The 21,216-nt window shown below is 39.1% G+C and overlaps 2 protein-coding genes across 11 annotated transcripts; both read right to left on the bottom strand.

Annotated features, from left to right (window-relative positions):
• Window positions 1-1,090: 1,090 nt before the first annotated feature.
• Window positions 1,091-9,849, bottom strand: LOC133840717 (peptidoglycan-recognition protein LC). 9 transcript variants are annotated; one of them, XM_062272708.1, is made up of 4 exons: window positions 8,570-9,462; window positions 6,750-6,908; window positions 1,601-1,728; window positions 1,091-1,532 (listed from the first exon to the last, which is right to left on the bottom strand). In XM_062272708.1, the coding sequence occupies exons 1-4, from the start codon at window positions 9,402-9,404 to the stop codon at window positions 1,149-1,151; spliced, it is 1,506 nt and encodes a 501-aa protein (XP_062128692.1). In that variant the 5' UTR covers window positions 9,405-9,462; the 3' UTR covers window positions 1,091-1,148. The 9 variants fall into 9 exon arrangements, with proteins under 9 accessions (XP_062128692.1, XP_062128695.1, XP_062128687.1 ...); XM_062272711.1 differs by lacking the exons at window positions 6,750-6,908; window positions 8,570-9,462 and adding exons at window positions 1,934-2,095; window positions 2,310-2,596; XM_062272709.1 differs by lacking the exons at window positions 1,091-1,532; window positions 1,601-1,728 and adding exons at window positions 3,884-4,260; window positions 6,228-6,355.
• Window positions 9,850-11,658: 1,809 nt separating this feature from the next.
• Window positions 11,659-18,621, bottom strand: LOC133840719 (peptidoglycan-recognition protein LA). 2 transcript variants are annotated; one of them, XM_062272712.1, is made up of 5 exons: window positions 18,259-18,621; window positions 15,566-15,823; window positions 15,280-15,515; window positions 14,922-15,128; window positions 11,659-13,740 (listed from the first exon to the last, which is right to left on the bottom strand). In XM_062272712.1, the coding sequence occupies exons 1-5, from the start codon at window positions 18,527-18,529 to the stop codon at window positions 13,597-13,599; spliced, it is 1,116 nt and encodes a 371-aa protein (XP_062128696.1). In that variant the 5' UTR covers window positions 18,530-18,621; the 3' UTR covers window positions 11,659-13,596. The 2 variants fall into 2 exon arrangements, with proteins under 2 accessions (XP_062128696.1, XP_062128697.1); XM_062272713.1 differs by lacking the exon at window positions 18,259-18,621 and adding an exon at window positions 15,887-16,426.
• Between the last annotated feature and the right edge of the window lie 2,595 nt (window positions 18,622-21,216).

Below are 21,216 nucleotides of genomic sequence, written 5' to 3'. Positions count from 1 at the left end.
GTTTGTTTATTTATTTTTTTTGATGTTAGCAAAAATTCCCCGTGCTGAAATGCGCAACAACCGTGTGTCAATGAGCTTTTGCTTCACAATGTTGTGAGATGAGTTCGATTTGAAAGCTCTGCTTTATACCCTATAAGCTTGAACTGAGCAAAAAGGGGAGATATGGTTGAGAAAGAGAAATTATCCATTGCTTAAATAAAGATTCAAATATTATTTTAAATTTTGTAGACATAATTATTTTACACAATTTATTATTATTGTATATTGACAGAATACAAGATTTTATTATCATTCATTTTGCAGTAATATTATATTTATTATTTTCGATTTGATTGAAAAATAAATGTATTATCATAATTACAATTGTATATTTAAAAAATATACATGAGTTTCATTAAAAATAAAATCATTAGAGTTTCATAAAAATATTACAATTATATACATATGTACAAACTTAATCTATATTAATGATATATAATTTTATTAGTAATATACCTATTTCCTTTACACGGCATTTCCAGCGTCAACGATATTCTCTACTATTTAAAACCAGTTTCGACTATATTTGCAAGCTCTCCCTTTTCTGCGGTAATAGGTCTTTAAAAGCAGTTGGTGCCTATAACGTATACGCAACTTGGGATCGTGATGTCTAGTGCCGGAGTGCTCTGAGCAATACTTTGAATTCAAGCACGTATTTGAATCTAGAAAAACCGGCGCTGAGAACGCGATAACGTTCCATTACAAATATGAAAAAAGGCATTTATTATAAATTTCTATATTTGTTTGCTTTTAATTATTCACAATTGTTGCAATCTAAGCTTGATGAAATATGCCACATATCATATATATTTTGGAGATACTAGTCATGACTACACTTGTATTTTGTGGTTGTTGTTATTGTTTGTTAGGTTTGTTTAATTTACTCTGATAAAGCTCTGTTACAGCCGATCGGCTCCAAAGTGCTGCCTCCAACCAGTTTATACGAGTTGGGCGCAATCTTGGCCTGGCTGACGCCATCTTTGAGCATCGCTTTTGATGGCTCAGTTAAAGTTATGTGATGAATTTTAATAATCCCAACAATCCCCATTCGAGTTTCACAATTTTTATTAATTTAAAAAGATACCTAAAATAGCATTTACAAGCTTAAACTATAGAGTTCGATTAGTCCAATGTGGCCATTTTTGTATGATGCCATAAAGTATATCACCCGGACTTTCAGTGGCACTCAGCTGACGATGTCCATACAGTCTGTAGTCAGGCACTAGTTTCTTGAGGCGTTCGCCCTCCTCAAGCAGGAGTTGGCAAGCTACCAGCTGTCGTTCCGTAGGAGAGATCTTGGTGAAGGTGCCCATAAAAGTGATGCCAATGCTATCGATATTGTAGCCCATGGTATGACTTCCCCGAGTATCCCAGCCGCGGCCCTCATACACCAATCCATCGCCACCAATTAGGAAATTGTAGCCAATTTGATCCCATTGATAACCATCCATGTGAAAATTTTGCACCAAACGAACTCGAGCGGCACAAATATCCTTCGAAGCGAAAAGAACGTTGACATAAAGGATGTGTGGACGGGTCCAACTTGTGTACTCTTACTTACCTCAGATTCACATCCTTCGGCGGCGGTGTGTGAAATAATCACTCGATGCACGGGTAAGTTGAGAGGAGTCAAAATATTCCTTGACTGTCGTCCACCCCAGCCGTCTACACTGATTACCTGCAGTGACACTGTGGTCACAAATGAAACGAAATTAACATGATAAATTGCATTGCATATTCCATTCAACAGCACTAAGGTCACTGTTTAAAGTACTTTACAACACTGAAGACAGTTTTATAGCGATACCGAAAAAGTTTGACAAATATAGCAAATAATCTAATGATGAATTGATTGGAATACGTTGTCCGGTATCTTCGCCATCACCAAACTTACTTTTCAATGCCGTCGTGCCAAATATGACTGCCAGTAAGGCCCCAATTACCATGGATAATCCCATGATTATAGCCATTATTAAAATGGCCTTGCGACTGATGCAACAGGGCGGGAGAAATGGACACAAAATTGGCGTCCCACGAGAGTTATTTAATGTGCTACCTGTTATTGTAAGAGAGAAAGAACAAATGAAATAAGAAATGTAATAAATTTCAGATGTATGCATATACATATGCATATAATATTATAAAACCTGCTACCGTTTTCATTGGAAAAAGTATTAGACTTGAACTGGATTATGAATCACAAAACAATATTAGGTTCCACTTATTTGTTTCTCTCAAGTATGGAATATGATTTCTATTCTTTGACTCACTCATGCCCTGCTCTAGGACTTCCAAACGTTTCTCATGCTGCTTGACCAAAGACTCCAGCTTTAGCGTGTCCTTTCTTTGACTTTCTTCGAGGCAACTATTACAGCGCCAGCCGATGTTTTCCATATTGTGAAGCTGTTGCTCTGTAAGACCAGAGCAGCGAACATGGCAGACGCTGTCACAAGTGCCAATGCACTTAACGGGAATTTCCTTGATTAAGTCGCCGCATTTTAGACAACATCGAAGCGTGTACTCGTTGCTCGGCATCTCTAAGTATACTGAATATCAGCGAAAGCAAAAGCGAAAAAAATCAGTATTTGTCGGCTCATTTTTTTCCTTCTTCCACATAAGTTTGTAGCGCTGATTAACGTAAACAATCGCAAATACTACATTTGCTACAAACAAAGAAATTCCCCGTACTAAAAAGAATACGTTTTGCGAATCAACTTTGATGACTCTATAGCCCAGTTCAGTTAGGAGTGAGAATTATCACCTTGATCTAACTAAGGTGCTCCTTTGATCCATGGCTGCTAATTCCAGATCGAAATCGCAAAATTTTTTTGCATTGTTCCTTCTCCAGAAATGATACTAAATTCCGAAATGAGGCTTAACACCTCCTTTGTGCTAAATAATTCCGAATTTGTTGGAAAAACTTGTCATCAAATTTTGGCACCATGGAGCTAAGAGTGTTATTCCTGTGCACTCTGACCTCACCTTCTTGGATCAGACTGTGCAGAAATTCAAGCATCTAAACAAGACACACGATGCGAATGTACCGCTAGTGCTGATGAACTCCTCAATACGAACTTGTACGCAATTACAAGGGATTCCGTGTTCAGGTTCACACCTTCATCTTGAGATGCTTCCCACTCATCAGTCGCGAGCACTTCCGGCTTGTCACCAAGGACTTCGATGTAAAAGCGTAAGTGAGGTAGGAAATTGTAGTTGCTTAGTTTACTTAACTTACTTGTAATGCCTTACCTAGGAGCGCATGGTATTTTTTCTTGGAAACTGATAATTGCATTCCATTGAACGGCATTTTCCTAGTCAATACATGATAAGCTCTACTATTTGTTACCAGTTTCGATCATATTTTTAAGTTCTCCCTAAGCTCTTCGCATGTTGTTGCTTGCCAGTCGAGCGACGGAGAGCTTTTAATATGTATTTCAATGTAGAAAAACCGGCGCTGAGAGCGCGATAATATTATATTAGAAGTATAAAAAGGCATCCATTAGAACTTTCAAGATATTTTTGTTGCTTTTAATTATATCACAATTGTTACAAACAAAGCTTAAAGCTAGCTTAATGAAATATGCCACATATCAAATAAATTTTACATGCGAATTGGAGATACTAGTCATGACTACACTTGTATTTTGTGGTTGTTGTTGTTGTTGTTGTTTGTGTGGGTTGCTTAGTTTACTGTGGTCCAATGGGTCCAATTGCTAAAGCTCTGATACAGCCGATCGGCATTGTATTGCGTAATTGTGGGCTCCAAAGTACTCGCCCCAACCAGTTTGTAGTTGGGCGCAATCTTTCCCCGGTTGACGCCATCCTCAAGCAGCAATCGCGTAACGTTGAGCTGCTTCGGCGACGGTGCCTGATGCTGAAAAGTGCCAATGTAGGCGAAGCTCACACTCCTTGTATTGTATCCATTCAGGTGGGCTCCAACCAAATCCCAGCCACGACCAATATATACATTGCCATCGCCACCAATCAGGAAATTGAAGGAAATATCATCGCGACGCTCGGACTCAATGTTGAAGGTCTGCAGGAAACGCACCTTGAACACACACTGTGCCTGGGTGCTGCAGTTCTCCGAGTTCGTGGGCAGCAGTATGACCATGGGCACGGGCAGCGAGAGGCTCGGCAGCTCCTTTTGCGGTGGTTGAGCCAACCACACGGCACGTGGCACATATCGCAGCACCAAACCGCCGCCAATGTTGACCTCATCTGCAAAAGGCAATGGGAAAAGTCTTGTTATTCGTATCTGATAAAGGAGACGGCGTCTGCTTAATGAGCGATTAAAGCGAAGCATGAAGGGTGAGCATGAATAAGAACGCGTACACAGAGAGAAAAACTTACAATATGAAATAGATTAGATATTCGATTATGCTATTAGACAGTTCATAAGTTGTTTTAAGTAGCAAATCGTTGAAATAAATGGTATTTCATTTAAAAACTAGTAATTTTTTACACCTAAAAATTATGTCAAATAAAGATGAATACCAATAATACTATAAAATACTAATTATAAATAGTACTAAATATATAAATTTAGACAAAAAATAAAGTTGGTAATTTATTGCAATACATTTCAGATGAATACAAAATACAAATAATAAAAATATCAGTCCAATTCTGATAAAAAAGTAAATATAGAAACCCGATTTTAGTTCTAAGCTTTTGCCAACGAATCGTTTCGTTTCAATTCCAACTTTTCTCTCTGTGTATTATTCGAAAATTATCATATAATTTCATTTTATTTCAACATTTTTTTCAACATTTGCGTTTATTCAGTGTGAGAATACATTTGGATACAGTTCAAAAACGACTGGCAAAGTGTGGCCAGGTTTTAATAATATTGTACAGCTTATCGCCGGGGCTTTCGGTTGCCAACAGCTGTCGATGCCCAAAGATCTTGTAGTCCGAGCTGAGTTTCTTGAGTCGCACACCCTCCGCAATGAGAAGAAGGCAAGCTTTGATCTGCTCTTGAGTGGGTTCAATCTTATTGTAGTTGCCAATGAAGGCGATAGCAATGCTAATACGGTTCGAGCCAAGGGTGTGAGCACCAACGTAATCCCAGCCGCGACCCACGTAGACGTGTCCATCGCCACCGATCATAAAATTGTAGCCCACTTGACCCCAGTTCAAGGTATCTATGTGATAGGCTTGTATAAACCTTGCTCGATAGGAACAGCCATCCTGGTGGGAGGAGTAGCAAATTGTAGATGAAACTTACGCGCGGTTATACGGTCACACTCACCGTCGATGCACAACCCTCGGTGTCAGTGTGTGCAATGATCACACGATCCACGGGCAAATTGAGGGTCTCCAGAGGCTCACTCGACTCTCGGCCGCCCCAATCGGCAACGCTGACCAACACTAGCTCGCCATCATCGTTAACTGCACACAAAAAGGGGGGCGATGGGTTAGTGGGTCAGACGGGTGATTAAGAAGTCAAAGACACATATTTAGAAGCGTGCAAAGAGTTCATACATACATACATTTAAACGTGCAGTTTGTGAGCATATAAATAAAACGATATTCCAATCAAATCAACGGTGAGCTGTAATCACTTTAGAACACTTTTGACGGCACAGTTTACAGTTATGTGGTGAATTTTTAGTATGGTTAACAGCACGAAAGGAAGCGAAGAACTTGAGATGAAGTGAAAGAGTTCATTTGTTTTTTTTTTAATTTTTATTAGAGTACTTAAAACATACACTTAACATAGCATTTACAAGTTTAAACTAGAGAGTGCGATTTGTCCAGTGTGGCCATTTCTGTATGATGCCAAAAAAGTATTTCGCCCGGACTCTCGGTGGCACTCAACTGTCGATGCCCGTAGAGTTTGTAGTCGGGCACCAGCTTCTTGAGGCGCACGCCTTCTTCGATCAGCAGTTTGCAAGCAAGCAGCTGTCGTTCCGTTGGCCAGATCTTAATAAAAGTGCCAATGAAGGAGATGCCAATGCTGTCGATATTGTAGCCCAAGGTGTGAGCACCCTGAGAATCCCAACCGCGACCCTCATACACCAATCCATCGCCGCCAATTAGGAAATTATAGCCAATGTGATCCCATTGCCAGCCATCCATGTGAAAACTCTGAATGAGACGAACTCGAGCGGCACAAACATCCTTCGAAGCGAAGAGAATGTTGACAGAAAGGGTGTGTAATGGGAGGGCAATGAACAACTTACCTGTGATTCACAGCCTTCTGCGGCAGTGTGTGAAATAATCACACGGTGCACGGGCAATTTGAGGTGTGTTAATTCTTTATTTGGCTGTCGTCCACCCCAGCCGTCCACACTGATCACCTGCAGTGACACTGTGGCCACAAACGAAGCGAACGATAAATTAACATATTATGCGATTCACTTTTAATACAGTATATTCCATTCAATTGCACTAAGGTAACACTGTTTGGCGCACTTTACAACACTGAGCACAATAAATATGTATTTGTCGATAGAATTTCCCGGTAATCAATAAAATGTTAATGTGTTATTGCATATGTGAGTGTGGTTACGGTTAAATCGAGATACCCAAAAGGGTGATAGAGACAGATATTGAGTTAAATGTGATGGCGTTAAGTGTGACCAAATTTGAGCAGCAATAAGTTTGCTTAGTGTTTTCGAACACATAAAAGCGAGACAAAACTGTACCTATTGGTGAATTGATTGGAATACTTTGTCTGGTATCTTCGCCATCACCAAGCTTACTTTTCAACGGTGTCTTGCCCAATATGACTGCCAGTAGGGCGCCCATTATAATGGTTAATCCTAAGAGTATGCCCGTTATTATGATGGCCTTGCGACTGATGCTGTGCGGCAGAAAAGGACATAACGCTGGCGCCTCGCAGGAGTTATTCAATTTGCTATCTGTTGGGGAGAAAGAGAATGAATAAGTTAGAAATGGAATAAATAAAGGAAGAAATTAATGCATATATTCTAAAACCTGATACAGTTTTCGTAATTAGACTGAAACCTGATTATGAATCACAAGACGACATTGGGTTCTACTTATTACATCATCTCAAATATGAAGTCTGGTTGGATTGCTATCCTAGCACTCACTCAAGCCAGCCTCGAGAGCTTCCAAACGCTTCTCATGCTGCCTGAGCCACTGCTGCAGCTTTAGCATGTGCTCTGGCTGACTTTTCTCTATGCAGCGATCGCATCGCCAGCCGATGTTTCGCACATTGTCCAGCTGTTGCTCTGTAAGACCTGAGCAGCGGACATGACAGACGCGGTCACAAATGCCAACGCACTTGAGGGGACTTTTCTTGATAAAGTCGCCGCACTTCAGACAAGATCGCAGCGTGTACTCGTTGCTCGACATCTCTGGGGCCACTGAATATCGGCGATTGCTAAAATCGCAACAAATGCGAAATAAAATCCGTATTGGCCGCTACACTTTCTGCTCTGTTCCACATAAGTATAACGTAAACATTCTCGTATACAATATTCGCTACACGGACTTTTCGAAAGTGCGTATTGCGCTTTTATAACGACAAACAAAAAGTTCCCCCAAGCACGTGTTTTAATATAATTAATTATCTCTGTAGCCCAGTCCAGTTAGGAAGGGGAATCACGGCCAAAGTCAAATTCAACTCGGTAGTCGCTTGTACTAAGGTGCAACTTTGATCCATGTCTGCTAAATTCACATTGAATTCAATTTCTTGCTTTGTTTTCCGCTCAAATTTTAATTATGCCAATTGTGAGAATCATTTGAGCAAACAAATAGACTCTGCTGCTGCTGCCAGCTGGGTTTTGTTGTTTTTAGCTTGTAGGTTTTATTGTGATTGATTTACGAGCCACATGCGCAATGTCTTCTTCACTGCAACCCACGCTGCGTATGCGCAATCTACATGTGTGCAAAAAAGTTATTACAGCCATGGCCTTGGATTTAATTTATTGATACACATGCTCATTGATGTCGATGAAATGTTAATTATAATCTTGTTTGTCTGTTACTTTGTTTTTTTTTTTGTCTGCTGTCAATATTACGCATACGCAATGTTCACATAATTATAATTATTGTTTTGACTACCTTTGAATTGACTTTTGAGTGAATTAATTGTATCTTCTTTGTGCGTAACATTTATATCATGTGATTCAGAGTTTTGCGTTAAATTGCGGTTTACTCTGCGTTTGCACAATTTATTTATTGTATTTAATTCAAAGGGCCAATGACTGACAATTTTTTATTATATTAACTTGAAACTGACTTTAATTGCAACTAATTTTATAAGGAGCTATCGAAACTCAAAATAATTTCATGTCGAAAATGCTTTTAAATTTATTTGTAAGTACTAAGAAAGAAAGAGTATTTCAACATTCGCATGCCTCTGCTTTCCGGCTTTTAATTAGCATTTAGCACATTTTTTTGTGTACAACAAACTTGTCTGTCTGTATTACGGCTGGCGGCTCTCAGTAAACAAAAGCAGTAAACAAATAGCAACGTCAGAAAAGAGCGAGGGAAAAGTAATCAAATAATATATTTATTTGTGTATAGTATATTTCGAAAATTGTTGGCTCACCTGTAGCGTTGGGCGTTGCCTGCGTATTGAATGCTGGATTATCATGACCTTCGGCCGTTTTCCACTTATCCCGACTATCGATGAGGATCTGTTGTATCGTCACGGGTCCCTCGTAGTAATGCTTGTCGCCAAAAGTAACGTCTGTGGTGTTGTTCAACGCAATGCTACCAATTTGCTGTTGCGGCGAGGCTGGACTTGTGGGCGTGGCCAGATTCATGTTGCCATTGAGCACCTGTTGGGCAACCACATCGGCAGCAGCCGCTGGCGGATGTGGCCCCTGGCCATTGTTGGGCACCACCTGGCGACTGATCACGGTCAGTCCCTTGTTGAGTTGTGTCAACTCTTCGCTTTGTGACGGGAATTTGACCTGTTGCCCCAGTTTGTGGACTGTACAGCCATCGTCGGCTTCTGCCTCGGAATCGCTGTCAATGCAACTGGAGTCGATGGCATCTTCATCGATGGACACTATCGAGATCGTGGTGCTGCGTACTGAAAGAGCGGGTGATGTTTTCCTTGTTGTGGTTGCCTTATTGAGGTTCACTTTAGCCTCCACCTCAATGCTGATACGTTGCGGTTTCGCTTCCGCGTCGGGTTTTGCCTTCTCCTCTTTCTCTTCTCCAGCTGCTGTTTCGGCACTCTCTTGCGTCTTCTTTGTTTCTTCGTTCTTTTTGCTTTTCGTGATCGTTGGACTCGCTCTGTATGTCGCTGAGTTATCAACCAAACCGACGCCGGAATCTGTTGAGGATGTGCTGCAATTTTTACCACTCGTCCGATTTATGATATGTATATTATTGCTGTCATTTGTGTTTAACTCGGTCTCATTGTGGAAATGCATTCTTCTACTTGATCAAATTTTACTTTCTTATCGCAATTTTGTGTTGATAATTGAATGCTTTAACTCTTAGCAGCTGCGGCACATGTTGAGTAAATAATCTGTTTGCCAAAAGTCTCGTTAATCCTTTTCCAGGAACGGCCTGCGCTCTAGGCAAACATCATATCTTCAACATCTGCAAGTAAATACATACTATATAACAAACATTCTTCGTATAATCAGCAGTTTATTTATGATAATTATTTCACTTGTTTGTCGAGTTGCTTAAATCATATTAATTTTGGGTTTATTTAATCAGTTTATACATTTGTCTATTGAGTCATCATTTAATTGCCCAATAAACAAATCTTAAGGTTTGTTTTTATGTTATTGGTTGATAAGCAAATGCCAAGGAAGCACGACGAGTGTCATATTTTGATATTGTGCTATAAAACTTCCGCTTTTTACAATTCAATTGCAGGCACTCAAAGACACTTAAATTAGAGAGGAAATGAAGATAGTACTTGAACGAAAAATGCTCTCGATTGCTTTGCAAATTTTGTGTTTATTAAAGGTCGTACACTTATGTACATAATACTATTATACTCTTTCTAATTGATCATATCTGGCGATGCGTTCGTTTTATCTACTATAAAAAATTTTATATATAGTCGTCGAATATTAAAATGAAAAAATTCCCTTTATTTCATTTTGATTAATTGAGATAATGATCGAAAGGGTTTTACTTGAAAGTAGTAATAACTATTCTATCTAGTAGTACTATAAATATTTTACGAGACTAGCTGGCAAGCGCATGTCTTATGCTAATTATAATTATTTACGTTTTTAGCTCGTCAAATGCATTTTTCCCAGAATCGAGCAGCAACCCCACTTAAATTGCTATGGCAATACAGAAATACGAATATAAATAGAAATACGAATACTCGAAGTCGTAACGAATGTAAAGAGCAAAGCTCAACTCTATCGAAAGGTATTTAAAGAAAAATCGAATTGCATTGACGACAATTATGATTTGACCTCCGCTCCGCTTGGCACGCAACAAGCGAATTCTTTCATTGCGGAATCGAAGAGTTCCCTGAATGCTGGCGATAATGTTGATGATGTTGATGTTATAATATTGTGTATGTCCAATGCATGGCGACGGCTCAGCTGGGCCTTCGGCCAGTGTGCGATAAGGCTTTGCTTGACGCTCCCGTAGAGTTGGCACACTCGCAGATAACAATGCCACAGCAACAACAACTACAATAACAATGACAACAACAAGAAGAGCACGGAATGAGGCGGCGACATCGCAATGCGTCTCTGAGCGCACAAATACAAAGAAACACATACACACACGGCATTTAAGCGGCAGCCATTGGCAGCAATCGCTTCAAGTATGTGTTGGCAATGCTCTCAGTGTGTATGCGTGTTTGTGTGTGTTGGCCTGTTCACTGAGCTTTGTCGGGGAGTCGAGCAATATCATTACCAAGTTGTGTTTCATGTGTGCCAACAATTATCATTCTCATTCTCCGAGAATTGCTTGGTGCAAATTAATTATCTCTTTCATTCCCTTCATTCTTTCTTTTTTTTCCTGTTACTCACACCCAGCCATATGACTAGGCTAATTTTTACTTTTTATCTTTTCCTGCAATACTTTATTTTTTTTTTGACTATTTTTATGTACTCAAGTCGAGCTTGATTTATGATTTTTCATTTAATTCCTATTTTTATCTGCAGTGTCTACAACAAGTTAAGTCGTGTTTCGCTTTGCTTTATCAACTTAATCTTAATCACTTATTTATGAATATTTGTTAAGCTTTGCTATTTTATATTCGTTTCGTAAACGCTTATTTAACAGTTCATTGTTGTTAAGGCTTTTTACTATGTGTAAATATTTGTTAAATTTTTGAATATCCTTAGCCTGAATTTAAGATTTCATTTCCCACATTTTGTTGTTTTTTATTGTACACCAAAGACATTGGCACTTTTTATATCATTGATGTATATTATATAGACACAGTTTTCTAGTGTATTTATTATCAGCACTTATAACACACTCGCAACTTTTCATTACACTTTCTAAAAAAGTTGCTCTGCTTCCGTCAAATTATTGTTTAGGTTTTTTTTCGCACTGTTTGTTACTAATTTTATTGTGCTTGCTTCATTACCGTAAATTTGAGATATTTTGTGCGGCGATTTGGCGGCGGAACAAACAACAATCAGAAAACCGAGCACAACTATTCCGTGCGCGTTTTTTTTCTATGTGTTCAACCGATTTAACAAAAACTAACACCAAAGTAAGTATATATTTATATAAAAAATGCTGAGTATATATAAATTACGTGCTATGTATCTTTTTTTTTGTATTATTATTATTGTTTAACGCTTTTTTTAATTTTTTTATTTGTAGTTTAAGCGCGTGGCAAAAATTGAATTCACTGAGCAGCGTCGCGTTCGAGAGGCTCCGATCAACTGAGCGGCGATCAAAACACGATGCGAGTGGCTCAGCTGAAGCGATGCGAGTTTAATGTGGCAGCTGTTCTCTCTCTGGAGAGAGCGAGAGAACGCGATCGATCGAGTGGGATCACGCGGGAGTGAGTGAAAAGGTGTGAGTGTTAGTGTGAGAGAGAGCCAAATGGCAAACAACAAATACTAAATAGCAAATAGCAAATGAAAAATCATGTTTCGATTTGCACCTACATATAAAAAAAGATTTCAAAATTTTTTGTGCCATTGCAGTTAATAGCTTTTAGGGCATTTCCAGTAATTTGTGTCTAATTTTTCAAATAGTTGTCGAGTTTCGGAAAAAAAATGTCTGCTGTAACAAGAAAAAACCTTGTTCTAATTATGCAGAGTGCTGTTTCATAGAAGAGTTTAGTTTTTTAGTCGGCCGTCTGAGCAGTTTAATTAGCATTCATTAATTCAATAACAGGTTATGCCTAGTTGCATTTCAGAGACATTCCCAAAACGAGTTCTTGATGAAGGAAAATCCAATGGATTGATAAGCAAAATACCTGCATTCTATACACCAAAATGTTTATACCATAAGAACTCGATCGGTTGCGTTATTTAATTGAACCCGTTTCGGCATTTATTTCACCATCCAAAATTTACTCAATTGTTAATGTATCTTTTTTTTGCTCTTTACTTCTTCCCACCTCTTTCAGCTAGTATTTGATTATAATTTTTTGTTTTTCGATTTTTTTTTTTTTTTGGTTTTTGGTTTTTTTGTTTGTGTGCTCAAGTTATAAACAACAAAAATCACAAACAAACTCGTAGCTCTCTCGAATTCTGAGAATTTGTGTGTTGTTTGCTAGCGGCGATCTTGGAATAGATATGGCTGTACCACTGACTGATTGAGTTAAGAGTTATGTAGGAGTGTAGCAAGTGACCTTATCAGAGATGAAACAACGCAAAAATTTGTTAGGAAATGCATCATTTAATATAATTTAAATGACTTTCAGCTGATAAGCCGCTAAGTGGTTTAGTAATTTGTTGGCTTAGGTCAACGTTATAGAGATTGGAAAATTGCGTTTTTCTTTTTTTTGCTTTTCTACTGTGTTTTGAGATATCAGCGGAAATTTAATGGTTCGAAATGATATACAGTTTTTAATTAACTGGCAACCAGCAGCACTGAAATAACAACTTCAACAGCATCAATGTGATATATGTGTGAGTGTATAATAGTGATAATGATGTACTATATACAGAGACATACATATACACAGACTTACAACTCGTCTCTGCTCTCGTACTATATGCTGATAGGTTTTCGCTTTGGGTATTTCCAGCTTTTGAGCGCTGTGCAAAATCAACAACAATAACATGAACAACAAACAACGTGTCGAGAGACAAAGCACAAAAAAAGCTAAATGCTTTAGTCTCTCAGCGATCGCCGTGATTGAGCTTTGGAGAGTTGTCCTCTGTGCTCTATAAATAACACACCTGCAGAGCATACGCCCTCGAACCGGTTCCATGACAACTGAGTAAAGACGAATACGAATACGTATACGAATATGAATACGAATGTAACTGAATATTTGCATTTTATATTGTTTATTTATTTGTTTATTTGGTTTACTTTTTCTTGTTTCTCTCTTTTGCACAAATCTTTTATTGTTTATCGTCTTAATGCTAAAGCTTGGCTTTAAGTCTGTTTCTGTCTGTGTTTTGCCTGCAAATTCTGTCTCATCACATCTTTTGAAGTCTGCTCTTATTGGGCACCGTTCCAGGACTCGGCTGTCATGCCTAGCTCGCTGCCACATTTCGGTTCCTGCATCATGTTGCACGGATAAAAATGACTCCAACGCATTATCTCACGATACACATTGACGCCCGGACTCTTTGAGGTTTTTGTCTGCAATTGGGAATATTCAGTTAATAATGCTACAAATTCAGTATACTACATATATACAAAAGAAGAAATATGCAGTATATACCACAACTAGAATTTAGTTTAAAGTTGCGATAATAATTGTGCTTAGAAATTCAGTATACTACATATACATATATAGAAAAGAATAAAAATGCTTCATATAGCATAACTATAGCATAATATAATGTTGGGATATATTGAAATAAATTGGTAAACTCAGTATATATGTACGAGTATTTTATATAGAGAAAAGAATAAAAATGTAGTATATACTATAACTAGAATTTCATATAAATTTGCGATAATAATTGTGCTTAGAAATTCAGTATATACTATATATACATATATATATAGAAAAGAATAAAAATGCATTGTAAAATGCATACCATAACTAGAATTTGGTATAATGTTACGACATATTGTAATTATTGTGCTGGTAAATTCAGTATATTCAGTATATATGTATTTTATATAGAGAAAAGAATAAAAATGCAGTATATACTATAACTAGAATTTGATATTAAGTTGCAATAGCTATAACTGTGCTCGAAAATCCAGTATATACCACATACATATATAAAAGAATAAATATATGCAATAACTACAATTTAGTATTAAGTTGCGATAAATAGCAATAATTGTGCTGGGAAATTCCAATTGTTCTGCTAGTCAGGTTTTCAAAATGCAAGCGGGAAATTTCCATTCTTGGCATAAATCATTGTTAACTATTTAAGCTTCAGCTGCTTTACAAATGCTGCATGTGACAACGGCATTAATTAACGCTAAATTTAGCTAAATAACATTCACTTTCACATCGAAACAACTTTTTAAGGAAAGCGTGTACATATTAATAACTTTCTTAAGATTCGAATCTAAATGAAACCGGTTGGCAATTCGCAGACTTTTTAATAAACACAAATCTAAAAACCAGAATTTCTGCACTTTATAAGGATAAAGAATCGAAATATTAACTCAACTCAACTCTCTTCATATATAAAGCAATCTATAATAATTGAAGTGCCTGTTGAAACTTTTATTAATCAGAAGTTTAATCCAAATTTTAAGTGGCCTGCCATAAACTGAATTGTAAAACGAATCACGAACTGTTTAACCATAATTTATCGATACAGTTAACTTTCGAGTTGCGAGCCTGTTGTCTTTACCTGATTTTGAGCGACCAGCTTGTAGTTGAAATCCAATTTGCGATTGGCCACCGCATGGGCAAGAAGATATCCAACGCCCTCGAGCTGTTTGGCCGTCGGCGTATAGCGGCCATAGTCGCCCATAAAGGTAATCGCGAGTGTGTGATTCGCATACGTGTTAGCCCAGTCCCAGCCGCGTCCCACATAAATGTTGCCCTCATCGGAAACCTGCAAAGAAGAAGAAGAAGAAGAAGAAGTCGAAAATCAACACAATTTGCGTAAGCGGAAATCGACAAAAAAAAAATCGGAAATCGAAATGTTCAAAGACGTGCTGGGAATTATTTTAGTGATGTGCGCTTTCCAAATGAAGTTTACTTACATAGAAATTGGACTGTATGTCTGGCAGATTCTTTTCGGCTATGGCCGAATCCTGTATTGTACGCATTTTGATGGAGCATCTGTAGAGATTGGTGCACGGCGTCGACTGCACACCGATGTGGGTGATGAGCACATAGGGAATGGGACTTGTCAGTGGGACTGTCAGCAGCTGGGCATGCTCCGAGGCGCCCCATTGCACACGCTCGATGACCAGATGACCGTTTCCTAGATTTGGAACTGCACAACTTGTGAATAGGCTATGGCGATTGCTTTAGTTGCCCACTTACACGTGCCATCCTCATACGTATTGCCAAAGTAAATCGATTTATTGTTGCCCAGCGCACTAAAGTGTGTCCTGTTCAGTTCCACATACACAATCACGATGGCGGTGATCAGCACCAAAAGGACGAGTAAACTGAGCAGCAAACTGTTTCGTGTCAGTCGCTTCGATTTGCGTTTGTTGTCGTTGTCGTGGTTGTTGCTGTTGTGATTACTGCTGCTGCTATTGCTGCTACTGCCACTGGGTGTGTTGCTGCTGTTGATTCCTGTCGAAGTAGAATTGATTAATTAGTTGAGAGTTTGACTTGCAGCTTTTTTCTTTGGCGTACTCGAAGATGGCGATGCTGAGTAGTTACGTTCGGGCGTGCGGCGATTGCGCGCTGTGCGCTCGCCATGTACTTTCAGCAGCAGCTTCATGACTCGATAGACGAGGCGACGTGTTTTGTGTGTTGCTTGTATAACAGTGCTTTGCACAGAGTATAATTGTCACAAAACGGAAAAAAAACACACACACAAAATGCTTATCGTCACTCACTCACACACACACTCGTGATTACTTCTACACATTCACACTTTTACTTTTTGTTGTGTGTTTCCCTGATGGTTAGTAATTCGCAGCTTACGCATGTGAAATAAATAAATTCACTCTAATTATCGATAATTTTGGTTGAGTCATGCATATTTTTAAATGCGAACGCTTTGGATAATTGAATGAACTTTGGCTGTGGTTGCAACTGTTGCAAATACTATAAGCAAAAACTATATTCAGAACGAGAGGAGAAGAAACGAGGCGAGACGAGACGAGACGAGTCGAGAGACTCTTCAACAAGCAACTGCCGCACCTGAACCCGTCACTGAAACGACTGAACGACGCTGCGCATTGGCCAGCTATACGCCACAACGTCGACGTCGATGGCGACGCCGCTGTTGACGCCGCTGTTGTCGATGTCGAGTCAGTAAAGCTGGCAGCACGTCTCCAGCGCTGCCCGCGACCCTTCTGCACACATACAGATACACATACACACATAAGCAAGCGCCTTGGTTGACATGTTTCTTGCTGCCCGGACGTCGCGTCGTCTCTGCTTTCTGCGTCATGCTTTGCCGGGCTTTTGTGATTGTTATTGTTGTTTCGCGGATTTTCCATATCGCTTACAACTTTTTGTTTGAGTCTTTCTTTTATTGTTGTGTTGTGCTGTGCTGTGCTGTGCACTTTTGTTTCGCTCGTTTTTGTTCATTCGCTTTAGCTTTGCCTCCTTTTTTCGTTTTTGGGCGTACGCTTTTAATTGCGGCGCGCGTCGCCAGACAACGTGACGTATGCGCAACGCGCAACGCTGCGCATTCGAAATGCGCTTCTCTGCCTGCGCTTTTCTGTGTGTCTGTCTGTCTGTCTGCCTTCTCTATAAATATATTTATTTAGGGAATTCCTATACCATATAAGTTATGCTGCACTGCGCGTATTTATACAGCTGCGATTCTGAGAATTCGATTTCAGTCGAACCACTTGGCGCTGTTTGATTGGAACTTATGAGCCGATAAATGGCTTAAGTTATCGTTCTACTTCTCGCTCGCTTAGCTAGCGGTCAAAAGCCTTTCAATTACTCTTACTATCGCTGTGTTGGATAATGTATTGCGGTTAACACCCACATTTTGCCAAACTGCCAATACATTGTTATCTTATACAATTTGCATGGGAATGAAATATTACTTAATTAAATGAACTGCTCTTTGTGTCAAGCAAACCAAATATTAGTCAAGTGACTCAACGAAATTTTGTTTACTTTTCAGGAATTTTTCGAAAAATAAAATGCTTTTTGTAATTAACAAACACAAATTCGCGTGTAAGATAAATTTTAAATTACAGTTATTTTAAGGCAAAGGCAAAGTGAATACACAACAATGTTTGTTTGCTGACAACCATTATATTAATTTTCAAATTAGAACATATTTTGTTTGGCTTGATTTATTTATGGATCATTAATTTTGTTGTTGGCACTTTAGCATACAGCTCGGAAATTAAAAATAGCAACACATTTTCGAAAGTTCTTCCGCTTAAACATCCCAAATTAACTTTTATTACATTAAGGAACAACTAAATTACATATCTAAGAACAAGTAGAGTTTGGTAGACTCTAAAAGACCTTTAAAATATAATAAATTAACGTATAGCAAAAATATTAAACATATACCAAATGGTTTATATGGAATATTGATATAGTACTACACTCAAAATATACAAAAAAAAAGTATAAAAATATACCAGATTGTCAGCCAAAGCAACTAAGAGCAACTACAAAAGCTTTTCTTATATATGTCAATTCTTAAATTTTTATCTGATCCCAGCTAAATGTAATATATAAAGACGATAGTTGTTATTGAATATACTAAAAATCGCGACTGCAGCTTTAAAATTACGCTTGTTTATTGATTTTCGTCGATTTGCGTGGGAAACATTTGAAACAAACTTGATCTGCTTGCGAAAAATTATTAAAAAAAAAAAGTTTCTAAAAGTTTCAGAGATCTAGGTATTCATACAGACAGACGGACATGGTTATAGCGTCTCGTTTTATGAGATTGAAGATGCCTCCTTCTGCCTATTACATACATTTCATGGAGGCACAACTTTATAATAAATACCCTTCTACCCTATGGGTAGCTGGTATAAATATTTCGGATTGCTCTTGTAGCTCTTCTCGTAACTCACCTGCCGCCGTTTGCATACTGGCATCCATGTAATAAATGCTAACCGGTCCCTGATACTGCGTCATTGGGCCAATGACCACGTCCGTTGAGTTGGATAAATTGATCACGCTCGATGGCTGAATGGCCGGGTTCGTGAAGATGTTTTGCGGCATTGTCATTGTCGAGCTGGAGGATGCGCTGAACGTGTGATTGTTGAGGCCACGTCGCCCAGATCCTTGGCGTGCGTGCAATAATGCGGCTACACCTAAGCTGGGATCCTGCTGGTCGAACATGTTCAACAAAAGCTTAGCTTCTATTTTGAGGTATGTCTCCGCTTCCGGTCGCTCTGTGTGTGTGTTGTGCTCTGCGTGCCAACTGAACAACGACTGGTCGCAGTTGAACTCAGTCGGCGTACATCAACAAGTCAACAATCAACTGCAAGTGTTGCTGCTGCTTCTGCTCCCTCAGATTATTGTGTTGGGAAAACCGTTTTCGCAAAGCAATCATTTGAATTTAAGCCCCCGCCCCGGTCTATTGCCGGACTTCTATATGCCGCACGCGTATATATAACAAATATATTTCACGACATTTTATTTGTTTTGTGCGGCTTTGACAGGCTTTGAGTAAAACAATCGCTACAACAAAAGTGTACATACGACTTTATTATGATAATGTATTTTGTCGACGTCGCTATCTTTCTAGTATTGCATTTGTTTATCCATTAGAATTGTGATCGTGCCTTGGAAAATTATTGAATTTTCTATTTAATGAAATTATAAAAAAATATATATAATTATCTACAGTACATCAATTATCATATTAAATGGGCAGCAAAATTGCCACTGAAACATGTTTATGACCTTGTCAAGAGAATACGTGTTGAGCGCCCTATAAGTTATATACATACAAATATATATGTATATATTTGGGTAAGTTTGATGCGTTGACTCATGCTGCCCAAACTGCTTTTGCTGACAAAGTAGTCATTTCTCGAATTCAATATTGAAATCAAATAAAGATAATCAATTCAAATTCATAGAGTACAAATTTTGTTTACTCAACTGTTATTACTCATTTTGTAATCAAATTTAGATTACAATTTAATAAAGTTAATAAATAAGCATTAATTCATTTATAAGTAAATGTATTCAAAAGTCGACGAGCAGAATTTAACTCAATTTCCACGATAACAAAGTATTGTAATTAACGTTAATAAAATACAAACTACGAATTGGTGAAGCAGCGCCATCTGTCGGCTACATTAATAATGCATGAGCGCAAAAAGCTGTTGCAAAGCTTTCGTTAGTACCAAAAACGGCCAACGCGTCGTATCACAAGCATTTGCGCGCATTTATTAATCATACGCCCCATTGAAACTTGTAAAGCGCTGCCAAAAAATTTGTCGAAGAAGAAAAGCAAAACAAGAGCGAAAGAACGAAAGCAAAAGCCGTTTGGCAGACAGCAAAGTTTTTTTTAAGTAGAATTTATGTTTATTTGCATAATTATTATTAAGCTTGTTCAAGTTATTAACTTGAGCTCATAAATGCATGCTTTAAGCTTGATTAAGGCAACGTGCAACGTGAAAAGTGCAGAGAGCAAACAAGCAACGAGCCACATGCAATGTGGCATGTAGCATGCATGCATCAGTTTACCGTGTTGCACATTGACTCTCACTCACTTTCGCCCAGACGGCAGACATCAGCACTTGACTTGCAACGCCCCAAAATGCGGCTGTTGGCGCCTGGTGTCAAGTCATGCCATGGCACAACCTCGACCACGGTTGGGGGGCTATTAACACGCAGAGCAGCGTCAGCGCCAACAGCAGCGGCAACAACAGACATACTTTGACGTATGCCCTCCTAATGACGACCACGAGAATGGTGAGAGCATAAAGACGACAACGTGAACGTGGCTATGGACAGGACAGGGATGTGGCTCTAGTTGTGGATGAGCATAAGCATGAGCATGAGAATGGGAATGGGAATGGGTATGGGAGTTGGGAACGTGGCAGCTTTAGCTCCCCAAAGGGGAGATGACTTTGTTACTGTTCAGCTGACTTTAGTAGCACTTTTTTTTTGCGCTCACTTCTTTTACTTTTTATTTTATTTAACCTTTTTATGCTACAAGTGTGCGAGTGTGTGTGTCCGACCATTGTGCCGCAGTTGCTGGAGTTTGCAGCCGTCGCAGGTGAAAACCCCAAAGTGCCCTAGGACAGTGCGAAGTGCTGAGTCAAGTGTCAACTGCAAATGACATTTGCATTTCGCTGGCAGCCCGAAGCTGCTGCTGCCGCTGCCACCGCCGCGCCGCGTCTGCAACTAGAGCCGAGGCTGAGGATGATGCTTGGCTATAGTTGGTGTGGCAAGTGGCAAGTGGCAACTGGCGGTGGGCTGCCGCTGCTTGGTGGCTACGCGTCAACTACGACTGACATTTGTTTTAGTTTTTCTTCCGCTTTGCGCAAGCCATTTGGCAGTTCGTTGTGTTTCCTGCACAGTGCAAAAAAAGCAACAAAAAAAAAATTATACAAAAAAAAACGCTGTGAAATATGCAACAAAAGCGGGGCAAAAAAACAGAAAGCAAATGGCGAAAAAAAAACACAGAAGAATAAACTATGAAGAGGAGCAAAGCTGGCGCTGTGGAAATTTAAACTGTCAGGAGAACTGCTAATACTTAAGTTGCAACAGTGCCAGCTGCAGTTTCAGGAGCAGCAACAGCGGGCTGCCAATTTGCAACTGCATAAATGCAACACGCAGTGGCAAGTTCTTTTTTCGCTTGCATTTTGAATGCGTTTTGACTGCAATTATTTTACAAGTTTCGTTAGTTAAATGCTAATAGATTTTTATGCCAAGAATTGTGTGCATAATTATGTTGCACAGTGCTGCTGCTGGTTGCCTAAATAATTGCCACCACTGCCGGGGCAGCTGGCCAGCTTCTGCTTTTGCCTTTGCGGATGCTGTTGCCACCTTTGTGTGGTCTAACCTCG

This window comes from Drosophila sulfurigaster, chromosome 3 (genome assembly GCF_023558435.1).
Source record: "Drosophila sulfurigaster albostrigata strain 15112-1811.04 chromosome 3, ASM2355843v2, whole genome shotgun sequence".
In the NCBI taxonomy this organism is placed as follows: Eukaryota; Metazoa; Arthropoda; class Insecta; order Diptera; family Drosophilidae; genus Drosophila; species Drosophila sulfurigaster.
This window is presented reverse-complemented; position numbering and strand designations above follow the sequence as displayed.

Coding starts and splice junctions, on each gene's coding strand:
- LOC133840717 (XM_062272703.1), bottom strand. CDS start 9,404: ATGCATTTCCACAATGAGACCGAGTTAAACACAAATGACAGCAATAAT. Junction 6,909..8,569: donor GGCAACGCCCAACGCTACAG/GTGAGCCAACAA, acceptor TCTCCCCAACAG/ATAGCAAATTGAATAACTCC. Junction 4,261..6,692: donor TCCAATCAATTCACCAATAG/GTACAGTTTTGT, acceptor TGCCTTTTGCAG/ATGAGGTCAACATTGGCGGC.
- LOC133840719 (XM_062272712.1), bottom strand. CDS start 18,529: ATGTTCGACCAGCAGGATCCCAGCTTAGGTGTAGCCGCATTATTGCAC. Junction 15,824..18,258: donor CAGTATGCAAACGGCGGCAG/GTGAGTTACGAG, acceptor CTACTTCGACAG/GAATCAACAGCAGCAACACA. Junction 13,741..14,921: donor AGCTGGTCGCTCAAAATCAG/GTAAAGACAACA, acceptor TCCCAATTGCAG/ACAAAAACCTCAAAGAGTCC.